Here is a 12,260-nt window from a genome sequence, read left to right as displayed (position 1 = left end):
TATTTATGCCAGAGGATGATGGCTTCACGGCTTCAACCGGCACTTTACAAGAAAAAGAGAGACTATGGGAGTAGGAAAAAACAAGCATCAAACCTTGTGTGGCAGGAAAGTTTTTGTGTTTTGTTTTCCACTGTGGGCTAATTTTCACTGCGATATAAAGTCCTGCGCCTCTGTGGAAGCAAAAAAATGGCTGCAATAATGTCTAGTGTGCAGTATGACACAGTTATAATGCCATAAATCATGAAAAGTACAGTTGTTTATTCATTCTATTGATGCTACTGCTCATGTTTTTAATTTGTTTTCGCTCTGTGACTGTACAACCTGTACAGTTCAGCCCAGTTCAGCTGCAAACTCACACCTGACTCACTAATGGCTCCACGGTTGCCTTAAACAGCGCATATGTTTTGTTTTTTACAGTATGTGGAGCAAACAGTTTATTTATGCTGAATATTTTAATGACTCATGTACATTTTGATGAAAAATGTAAAGTTTTCCAATGGAACAGTGTGTCGGATTGTTCGTGCTTTTCAAACCGCCAACAGGTTTTGAGGTTCAAGGGGGTTACGTTGGCGTTAAACATATGACTCTACATCTGGATTCATAAACATGTTTGTATTCCAAGGGGTTGTTTTCCCCCATGAGGTTATGTATATGCCTGAGTGGGTGTACAGATCTGTTTGCATGTGTTTATACAGGAAGAAAGACTATATACTTCTGCACCTTAAATCCGAGCTTTACAAGAAAAAGAGTGACTCAGGAATTAGCAAAAATAAGCATGTGTGGCGAAAATGGTTTTGTACTTTTTATGCTTTCCTGTGTAGCTAATCATCTATTAGCACCTCAGATTTATATTGCAACCCCTCATATTCCCTTTGTTCGGAGCCAGAGCCTGACTTAGCACCAGTTCTTTGTGTTTCCACCAGCTAACCGCCGACTCCAGGTTCTCAAAACTGCTGCTTAGCAAACACTAACCCTTTGCTGGGCCAGAGCTAAGAACCAAGTATGTCAACTGCTGGGGGCGGGGTGATCATGACCAACGAGGCTGTAGAAACACAGTACCAGCATTTTTCAAACAAAGCTGAGCGAGGAGCTACTAGGGCTGGACCCGAATAGCCGAATAGCCGACTATTCGTTCGTTGTGCTGGAATCGGGAAATCCAACTTGATCTCCGAATATCCCCGCCGCCACGGAAACAGAGCTGTCCCCACAAACCTAAACACAGAAACTGGTCTTCACCCGCCACCACCGCACCGGATATTCGGGATAGTTGTCATTAATTGGGACCGAATGTCCGGAGATCAGAAATTGCTATTTGGACCAGCCCTAGAAGCTACATTTTTGAAAACCCAAATACGTTAATATGGACGCCAAATCCAAGCAGCAGCGATCTGAGGAGGAGACCCAATTCTTTGCTGGCACTGTGGTCTTCAACCACCAGACTAAGTTACAGGGAGCCTCTTGGACCAAGCCTGTGTTCGAAAAATTCCAGCGGGAGATCGTACGAGCGGAGCCTTGACCGACTCCTCAAAAAACTAAAGAAAAAAGACTGCAGGGACCAGAAACGGCGACGTATGCAGTGGCGTGGCTCTAACTTGGTTCCTTGCCAATGGAAAAGCAAACAGGTTCTTAGCAGGTGCAAGATTTGAACCAACTAAACACTGGCACCAGCAACAAACTAGCACCTGGTTCTTCTTGGTGGAAAAGAGGCATCAGAGGTCCTGATCCTGCAGCAGAGAACCTTTGCTTCCTAAAGGGGATTAAAATCAACCTACAGTACTGAGATGAAAAGCTCACTAGTCAGCATCATGCAAAGTGAATTTAAGTGACTGTTGGATGAAAGGAAGCATTTCTAAAACTGTTATTTTTGTATTCATAAATGTTCCATTTAGCAGAAAATAAGTGAATAATTTCAGAGGCAGCCAACGAGTGGGAGAAACTATGAGTGTGCCCTCACATTCTGTTTGTGTGAACGTGTCAGGACTGTTTCTGTGACGCTGTCCTTGGTGCTGAAATTTCAGCTGACATGAGTGTGCAGCACATGCTGCTGCCAAATGTCAGCCTGACTGACTGCACAGTGCACGGTGGTGGTGAGCTCCTGGTTAATGACCACTGAGTGTGCACAATTTTGGAATTTCATTACAGAACAGTTTGAGGACTAAGTCAAAAAATTGATGCATTTCAGCAAAAACACAACATGGGACAGTGCTGACAATGATCTAAAACTGTGTAGTACAATTTTTAAAGGACTTGAGTGTGTTTGTGATATCACCACGTGAACTCATCAGTTTAGTTTGATATTTAGTCGACATAACTAATGTGTGCACAGCTCTCTACATGCTGTAGGTAGGTGCATTCATTTCTTTTTCAATTAACCTAAACACCATAAATAACATCCATCACTGAAAAAAAGGCTGAGCTCGACTTTGTTTGCATCGCATTCATGCACTTGGCTGTAAAAGACACTCACACTGAAGACATGTGTATGGTAAATTTAGCACGCCAGTTTCTTCGTAGTTCATTGTTTTAGGACTCATTCTTCTTGTTTGGATGGATTTTAGCCTGCATGTCACGCTGCACCGCACATCATGTGAAGTGAACGTACGTCAGCACACGCACGTATGCATCTGTGAGCTAAATTAAGCATGTGTCGACTGAGAATACAGCAGGAGCCCAGGTGTTAAAGCTGTAAAGAATAACTGAACTGAGCCGAACTGAATTTCCATCATTAACAGTGTCTGCCTGAACCGAGCGCTGTCTCCTGCTAACCGGTGATGAATGGCGTCGCAGTGATGCATTGACTTTCTCCTGCATGAACAGATCAACAGACTTGTTCCTCCAGAGGAGGAGGCCTTACCTCTGGATAACCTCCTGGTCTCTCCATCTATCCCTCCATCCCTTCCTTCTTTTAATCTCCCCTTTCCTCTCGCTTTCTCTCTGCCCTTACCATTCAGTGTTGTGGGAGGCACTGTGAGCAGTGGGACCTGGCAGAGGGAGCTGTGTGTCTGCGTTTGTGTATGTTTGTTGCGGTGTGTGTGTGTGCAGGAGGGGTAATTTGCATTCACTGCCACTAGCCACCTCAGCTTCAGAAGCCCTGAAGAGATGGCCCTTTGAGCTGCATTGAAAGAGACGGAGTGTGTATGTATGCGTGTGTGTGTGTGCAGAAGCGGATGGGAGGTAGCGACACACCTCGTAGTGCAGAATGGGCTGTGCATGTGCATGTGCACGTGTCCCTGTGCCGACAAGTGAGCGTGTGTGTGTGTGTTTGTCGTGTGTGACTAAGTGTGTGTCTGTACCAACAAGTGTTTGCATACATGTGCATCTTCAGTGAGTTAGCCTTGAGGTGAGGCAGGGCCGTTATTAATCCCAAGACAGCTGAATTCTGCTTTTTGCCGTGTGCCTCACAGGTTGCTGGGCTCTTTGATCTTCCTATATCTTCTTTTCTCAAGGTTACTTTAATAACAAGTGCACTTGCAGCGCGAGAACATGATCTGTTTCCAATTTCATGGACAGATGGAACAGAGGGAGATAGGATCCTGTTAAAAGTCCAGTCCGCACTGTAATGCCCTATAAACAAGCAGCGCTACACCATTCTCTTCGGCAAAATAGTTCCAATAAAGCGACATAGCTGATATCCAATAAAAAGAAATCTAATTGATTCCTATTTACCATTCAAAAAAGAATGTTTCATATCAGGTTCACTCGGTTCAATTCTACACTTCAATAAATTCTTTCAGTGCTGCTCCTTCTCCGAGCTTATCTCTTTTTCACAGCGTTGCTCAGTGCGTTCCCCATGCTGTTGGTCTCATCAACAACATGGTAACGAGATAGCTGACCGGGCTGCCCTGAACTGCCGACTCAGCAGTTAGAAATGTGAACGGTATCAATAAACTGGAGGATTAATTATAAAAGGCAAATTTATGACTGTCCACTCGTGCCGTATATTATATGAAACCTGAATCTTGTTGAGGTTGTGCCAGAAAGGCACTACGACTGTACGATCATACCAGTAGAAATTAACAGTAAACCAATCAAAAGCAAGCTACCAACCAGGAAGTGATATAAATAAAGCAGATATAACAGTAAAATAGCGTCATAGTTAATGCTGCAGTTTGTCAGACCTCTACAAATGACGGGTTATTTGTATCTTACCACACATGCAGGATTATGAACAGTCTGGTATTTAAAACTGGAATTCAACCTATATATGAATCTATGCACCACGATGGAAAGTCTTTTTATTTTTTTTAAAATAGATTACAATGCAGAAAATTTTGCTTGATAATTAAAAACAAGATCTCTGCATAGTTTGTCGAGCAGAGCGACTTCAGCTTCATGTAAACTTGCTGTAAATACCGGATTTTCTTCCTAGTCTTTGCTTTAATATTTTATATATATATTTATCTTTCTTATCGCCCTTTTTTTTTTTACTTGTATATTGCTGCCACAGAGGATGCTACAGAAATATTTCACTGCTGTTTTTAACATTACTTCCTCAGTGACAATACAGTACTCTATATTATATTGTGTGTGCAGCACATGCAGCAGAGTGCGGTGCGGAGTCGAGTGTAACTAGTTTGTGTAATAAATTGCGGGAAAGTTAATAAACCGTGAGCCTGTCTTTTTTCTTTTCAGTGTAACTTTAAAATAATCTATGTGTACTTGTACAAAGAACACTGGCTAACATATGGAATCTTTTACTCCCTAAAAATAAATATCATAAAAATAATTTCCGCATCCAGGAGGCATCAGCATTCATTTTAAGCGCTGTTTCTGTTTCTGACCAACATGCAAGTCCAATATTCACTCTCTTTTAACTACAGTATGTTCAGATCTCCATCAAGCCCTGCGGAAAATATCTGTTCTTTTAACAGCTAAATGCTCCACTGTGTCCACCAGCTTGTCTCTTACTTTGTCTGGGCAGGGATATTTCTTTTTTTTTTGTTCCCCCTCCTGCTGAAAACAACTGTCTTCTGCACCTGGGAACAATGATGCTGAGGGCATCGAATCAAAAGTGGAAAGATGGAGGCTGGAAAAGCAACATGATAAAAGACATAAAAGCTCTGCAGAGGTGAAGGGAAGGACAGAGCAGGGTGATAACTCTCGCTAGTAGTGACCGTTTTCACATTACACAGAGTCATTTGTTTTTATTATTGATATGAGCAGCTTTAAAACAAAACATTCCCCTTGAAAGGTTTGATTTAACATTGATCAAGGTTCAAATACCTTCACAATTTACACCTTAAAGAGCATGTTTCCCACCACCTAGAGAGCGAGCTTATTATTAAATTGAATGTTTAATTGATAGGACAGGGTATATCAGACTCCATCAAATCCCATTAAATGCACTTCATCAATCCCCGAGTTAAATCAGATGATATCCCAGATTGTGCCGGAGCGCCGCTACAGAAGCCCAGCCAAAAGAACATGGATAGTCAAAGCCTGAGAGCTTATTATTTAAGTACTGTTGTAAAGTCAATTCACTCTCCTGAGGCTAAAAAGATCATTTAAATGGACTGTCTACTGCTAAATCCTATTTCTGCCTTCATTGCTCATCCAAAGCATATGGTGATGACTGGGAAGCTGTGAGAAATTCAGGGAGGAGGGAGTGTGTGGAGGGATGGAGGAGGCAAAAATGGAGGGAATGCGAAAGGGACGACAGGCTGCATGCAAAAGGGCAGCAATGCATGAAGAGGGGGGGAGATAATAGAGACAAAAAAAGGGAGAAAAATGGAGGGAGGACAGGAGAGTCGATCAAACCGATGACCCACATGAATGCGACAAAACGAGTAAAAAAAACACACCACACCGCGGAGATTACTGGGATCATGTGACGCGCACACCCACTGGATACTTAAACCCATCCACGCATGCATCCACACACACATATTCCCCTCCTCAGATTCTTTCTCTCCATCTCGCTGGCTTACGGGCTATAAATAGCTGGAACTGAGCTCTTGCTAATTCCTTCATTCAGAGTCTAGCAGAAAAGGCAAAATGCACGTGGCCTTTGATGCGCGCCCTGACAGGAAGACACAGGAAGTGGTGGACGGTTGCCAAGACAATCCCTCCGACCCCCGCTTTCTTGTGTGTCTTCGATCTAAATTCTACGCCGCTTGAACCTCCCTTCCCTTCCCTTCTCTTCCCTTCCCTTCCCTCCTCTGCTGGTTCTCATCCTCTCTTCATTTCAGTGTGTCTCACTAACTACGCTGTTGCTCCTCAGCCTCCGTAAGAGGCCACCCGAAGGCTTCAAAATGTGATCAATATCATAATCTGGCAGTGCACTCCGTCTTAGTCGTGTAATCGCATTATGAAACCGCTGCATTCGATTGCATCCACAATAAGTAAAGATGCACAGTGAAATATGCTAATTTTCTCCATTCTCATTTGTCCAATTACGGTCATTACCAATATCTGCCGAGGTTATTTTAACACATTATGCTTTAAATGTTTCTAACTAATGTGGAAGAGAATATTATCCAGTTAAAGTGTTTGGTGGTGGGTTTATTTTCCCAAAAATGAAGGCAAAAGATGCAGGAATGAAGGTTTTTCTGCTGTAATCAACACTAAGTTGCAATCATTAGCACATCCTGCTAACTAGCTCACCAGAATTACTTCTAAGGAGCATTTTTATTACGATGTTAAAGCTGAAGAGAGTGATGGTATCTCTAAAACCCCTCCACCTAAACCATCACCTCACCACATCCTGCTCTCATTGTGGACTTCTTATTTATACCATCTCACCTTGTATGGATGAAATGAAGTGTGATTGATCCAAATCCCCTGTTATGGGCCAGACAACAGAGCCAAAAGGAAGTGCAGGAGTCTAGTTTCTTCTCAGTCCACTTAAAATGCAATATTCTGAAAGGCTAGAATGGAATTTTAGCCCAATGTTGCCAATAAAAAATAAAAAATAAAAAAAAAACCTGCCTCCTTCTGCCTCTTTTTAAGTCACACTCACGACTAGTAAATCCACTGTGTTGTATTTATATACTGTTTTTGAACAAGCTTTATCTTTTATATTAGAAAGTTCTTCCTCTGCAGGCTCCATCACTGGGCTCTGGACACATATTGTGATGTGATGTCAATACTCAATGGTACATTTCATTCACTCCTAGAGCTAAATTTCCCTTCCTTTCTTTCCTTAAAATCAGAATAACCTCTCAGATCTATGAAGTCCCCACCTCTTTCTCCACCAACTTTTCTGCTGCAGCTCGAGCACACCAGCTCCCTTATGACACTGTAAGACTTCTCTGCTGCACAAGAGCAAGTTGCAATAATGGAGAAGAACAGTGATACAGAAAGCAAGGTGATTAGATTAGTTTATTGGGTTTGTTACGTATGAAAGTCTCAATCCATGTTTTTTAAGGTTTTAATCAAGACGCTGCAGCTTTAAGGTGGGAATGCTCAGCCATAGCTTTGACTGCTGATTTTGCACACGAGCATGTAAAAAACACAAAATGGAAATGTCAACAAGCTAAGAAAAACGAGATTTTCTTTAGAGAGAGAATTTGGTTTGAATATATTCACATCTTTTCTAGCAATACTGTTTGTGTGTTAAATCTTCATACTGACTGACTGTGTCGTTCATTACGTTGTCCAAATGGTGGATGCATCCAGCGTGCAGATACCGTCTACTTTCCCCTCAGATTAGAAAATCAGTAAAGTTTCAAGTGGTGGGCCGAAATTTGTTAAAGCTGCACTACATTTGCAAACTACTTCATCTCCGTGGAGTTGCGAACCACCTCAGATTACATTAACGAATTCACTTTAACGAAGTTAAATTTCAGTCAGGACTTTGATTTCAAAACTTTCCAAACCATACCCGATCGTGAAACTGGACGCCATCCCACACGCAAACCGGAGCGTTAAAGATAATCTGCTCCCAAAGCCAAACACAGCCTCCTACATTTGAAAATAACAGTCAATCACCCACCGCACAAGATGATCCATTCTTGACAGCCTGGAGAAAAAAGAAAGGTTTCCCCAAACTCTTCTCTTTGTCTGAGCAGATTTGTCTTGTAAGACACGTTAGTCTCAGTGGTTCTGGATACGTTTCTAATAACCTTTCCTCAGTCCGTCAAACCCACAGGCTACACCAGCTTAGCAGTCAGCAATTTAAAACTCCACTATTCTCCTCTTCAGCTTGCGTCTCATGCTGGATGTTGCAGGTCTTTGCTGCAAAAAGACTGATGGTTAGATTTTTGCCAGCAGAGAGAGTTTTGTCATCCCTGGGGACCTGGCTTGGTTTCTTTACTGACATTTTAAACGCTTTTTTTGTCATGTAAATGTCCACGATTTAATAAACTAAAAACACACTAAAAATAAAATTAATAATACCTTTGACTATATCTAGAGGTACAACATCAAAGGCAGCTGGATTTGCTTTTTTAAGACTTGAAGATGTTTTTGTCACTGATCCAAAATGCCTTATCGCTTCCTAGGGCTGTATGTAATCTGATTATTCTGGCTTAACATCAAGTAAGTTACATGTCATATCAGACTGTTTAACTCTGCCAATCACTATAAACCCCCTCTTCTCTTCTCTAGCGCGACTATTTTAACATTTATACGTCTGTGTTTTAACATCCGTGTCTGCTCTAAATATACAGTACTCTCGCTTACACTCACATAACCTCCAACGCAGGAATCATCCAACACTCGACATACACATGATGCTCCGCTCCACTCCACAAAGGGCTTTTTACAGGTTCCTCAGAGCTGTATTTAAAGCTTTATAAGGCCGTTTTAATGCCGCTTGAGATTGGATTTAAGGCCAATTTAAAAACCGATTAATGACGCTGAAATCAACTGTTATGTTACGAGAGTACTGAGGTATTAATGGGGGTTACGAGAAAAAAAAAAAATGTTGCGCAAAGTCCATGGGGATTTATTAAAGCACGTGTGATAATTACAATTTATATTTGGCATATAGGAGGCCGACGAGAACTGGAAACCTATTTCTGCTGAGAGAGGGCCCAAAGTAGCCTCAAAATCAGAAAGAACTGCAATTTCCACCCACTATACCCGACATAGTGCACTATACGGGGTGTTTTGTAGTGCTGTCCGAAAGTTAAGTTACAAACCCTATATAGTGCATCCAAAATATCCCACAATGCATCGTGAAAAGTAACGTCACTAACCAACCGATATGCATAGACGAACAAGAGCGCGACAACTTGTCATTAAAATGTAAGTCCCATTTATGTTTTGCTAAATTTGATCGTACCCGTTTCTTAGCTATGCAGTAAACTGAATTTAATGTGTTTGCACGACGATGCTATGGCATAATTAATAGCTTGAGTAGTGTCCGAAATGTTGCTGTGCAGAGGTGCTCCCTACATAGTTCACTACATAGTAAGTAGGGAGTGAGTGGATGATTTTGGACACAGCCTATGTCCATAGGCGGCCATGTTTTTATTAGAGGAAGGGTTATTTTGTTGTAAGGGTCGACCGGCTGTTGGCCTGGCTACATACTGTTTTGAACTTTTAACATTTCCAAATATTGGTGTTACTATAAGATCTTGTTTTTATTTGAAAAAAGTTGTGCCACTTTGGCTCTGAGGTAGCCACGTTTCTCTATCTGTGGTCACCACCCTGTAGTGTGGACAAATACCTCATCCACAAGGCTATCTGATTGGTTACGCATAATCTGCTAGTAGCACTGAAGAAAACATGTCAAATCTAAAAGAACACAGACATTTCAATAAAGATTTGTGTTGCATTGAAAAGTTTTACACCAAAACTTCCATTTTTACTGCAAATGTATGTCAATTTGAAACATCTGTTATTGGTCTCCTTGATTACTAATCAGTGTCAATATCAGCCCTGATATAAACCACACCAATTGTTCCTTTTTTGTTGCCCAAAACCTGAGCACTTTCCCTGTCACTATGTTTCATGAATGTCACTAAGTAGCTAGCGAGGAGCTCTGGCCAACAGCCATGAAGCGGCACAACAACAGAGCTAAAGGTGCTAAAATTAAAGACTCGATTTCAGAGATGTGGAACCAGTTTAGCAACACTTAAAACCTTCAGAATCACCACCAACAGTTGTGCTGTTTGCTGTGGCCTTTCTGGAGTATTGGATCATCCCAGAATGCAATAGTTGAAAGCAAGTGGCTGATTTGATTCTCTCCTCGCATGCATTACCTAAAAAAGTAAAACAAAGCTTCTGACCACACAGGATCTCCACCGCTGAGCCTCAGCACAGAGCAGAGGGAGAGAAGAGGTGCAACATGGGAAAAGGCGCCACAAAGCCAAGATGGACTCTGTCATATTTAAGGGTTGTCCCACAAGACGGACGAGGCCCGCTCTGACCTCCATCTTCCACAAGACGACAACAACCGTCAAGAAGCCCGACTTTAAATCCGACTCTCTGCTTCTCGCTGTGTCCTTGTCTTTTTAATAAAGGCTCCGGTTCGTCTATTTCAGTTCTAGCGAGCGAGCTCACATCAAAGAAAACTTTTTGGGTTTGTGATGAAGGGTGTGTGCGCGCAGGAGAGGGAAAGAATCCCCGGGGAGCTACAGGCACCCATAGTATACGTAACAGCAATTGTTCATTCTAGGGGAAGTGTATTGTGCCTGCAGAAAGATGGTGATCTATTTCCCCCCCTCCTCCATCATCCCCCTTTTTCTCCCATTTTTGTTCTTTAGAGGGTATCAACTGGGGCTGGCAGGAGAAAGAGGTGATATAAAGAAAGAGATGGAGCAGAATAATCAAGGTTTTTTCTGGCATCACAAGCAATATATATCATATTTCCACTGCTGCATGCTGGCACTTCTGTCTCTCTTTCCATTATTTATCTGTTTGTTTTTATCCCTTTTATTTATTTATTCATCCCCCAGCCCTTTGACGACGGCGATGTCGCTACGCAGCCCTTCGGTCGCCGTGTGCATTATTGTATTAGTATTGAACCCTTCTTGATGAATCTCCTCGGAAAATTGAAATATTGCAGAATGGGGAGATGTGGGAGTTTGAGCTTGATGCATGGAGATGGATGAAGTATCGGATGGAATAATTTATAAGGGCCCCCAAGCTCGCACCCTGCAGCTCAGCCGAAGAAGCGCGGCGCTGACAACGCTGAGGTTAGCGGTTCAAATCCCAAAGGATTATCTGGCAAAACCGATGTCGACCCTCCTTGAAGGGACTAATTGAAAAGGACGAGCAGCTTAAAAGGCACTTTTGTAACAGTTTATCGGGGTTAAACCCAGCCTGCCACCGATAAAGTTCTTCGGAAAGTGGCACAGTCTGCCTCGGTTGGTTCAACATCCGCACACGTCCATGTCTGTTTTTCTGAATTCGCTTCTTAATTATTGATCTTACAATGCTGTCTACACCAGATGCGAGATGTCAGCGTTTCATAAGCTATTCATGTGAGTCTCCTGTCTCCTGCCGGTGTCCACACCAGCCGCTTTTCAGTCGCGCATTCACACGCCTCCCGAGAGTCCTAATCGGCCTTGATTGCAGTTTTTGTGAAATTGGCCTGTGGAAAAATGTCCTCTGAAAGCTTGCCTTGGGTTGTGAGACATGCGCATTCATACCACAGACCGGCTGGATAAAGGAGAGCAGAAAGGCAGCAGCTCTAAACCAGTCAGGAATTGTCACATGGATGCGTTGGAAGTGGACAAACATTTTTACAGCGCAATACAAAAACTATGCACCTTGAGAAAAAAAAAATCTATTTTTATGTCCTGAGTTGGAATAAAAACTGAGGGAAAATGAAACGGATTAGATTTTTACGAATGTGGTGAAGCAGCCTATTTATTATTTGGAACAACTTGTGTTGTGTGGTGACATGTTCTGACTGGAAAGAGCTGCAGCTCCAGCTTAAGCACGAGAGTTTCTTAAAGAAGCTGACAGAGCTGGAGAGAAGCGACGGAGATGTAGTCTGCAATATGTGGTTATTAGCTCATAACTCAACAAATTCAGCAGCTATGGTTAATTCTGGCTGTCCCTTCAGGCCTTAGCAGGTGTTGTGGGTCTACTGATAAGACAGTAGACCCAGAAAACTTCACTAACTTGCTTCCGCTAACATCAAAGCGATGGTTTCTCCGTTGCTGCTTTGCCCTCTGCATAACTGCACAAAGCACGGCTATAATGGATCCTGTATGCCAGTAAACATTCCCATTTGGGGGCTGCTGAGTCGAGCTCCTCCAGCTTATTCACCATGAAGCCTTGCTCTGTGTTAACGGACTGCTGAGAGGAGCGTGCGGGTTTGTCTGTGGGCCCGAGGCGGCGGCAGCGGCAGCAGCAGAGGGTCC

The 12,260-nt window shown here is 42.6% G+C and overlaps 1 protein-coding gene across 6 annotated transcripts in view; it reads right to left on the bottom strand.

Annotated features, from left to right (window-relative positions):
• nlgn2a (neuroligin 2a) overlaps positions 1–12,260 on the bottom strand; it is a 199,706-nt gene that overhangs the window by 107,309 nt on the left and 80,137 nt on the right. The window contains exons 2-3 of one of the 6 annotated variants that reach the window (XM_008283345.1): positions 6,073–6,090; positions 1,465–1,469 (exon numbers count right to left, since the gene is read on the bottom strand). The exons of 4 other annotated variants lie outside the window; for them this stretch is intronic. In XM_008283345.1, the coding sequence (XP_008281567.1) occupies positions 1,465–1,469; positions 6,073–6,090 (23 nt within the window). Of the gene's footprint in view, positions 1–1,464; positions 1,470–6,060; positions 6,091–12,260 lie in introns of all 6 variants that reach the window. One more of the 6 variants, XM_008283342.1, reaches the window with a different exon arrangement.

The sequence above is a fragment of the Stegastes partitus genome, unplaced genomic scaffold (genome assembly GCF_000690725.1).
Source record: "Stegastes partitus isolate 25-593 unplaced genomic scaffold, Stegastes_partitus-1.0.2 Scaffold307, whole genome shotgun sequence".
NCBI classification, from domain to species: domain Eukaryota; kingdom Metazoa; phylum Chordata; class Actinopteri; family Pomacentridae; genus Stegastes; species Stegastes partitus.
Note: the sequence above shows the minus strand (reverse complement) of the source record. Positions and strands in the feature narration are given on the sequence as shown.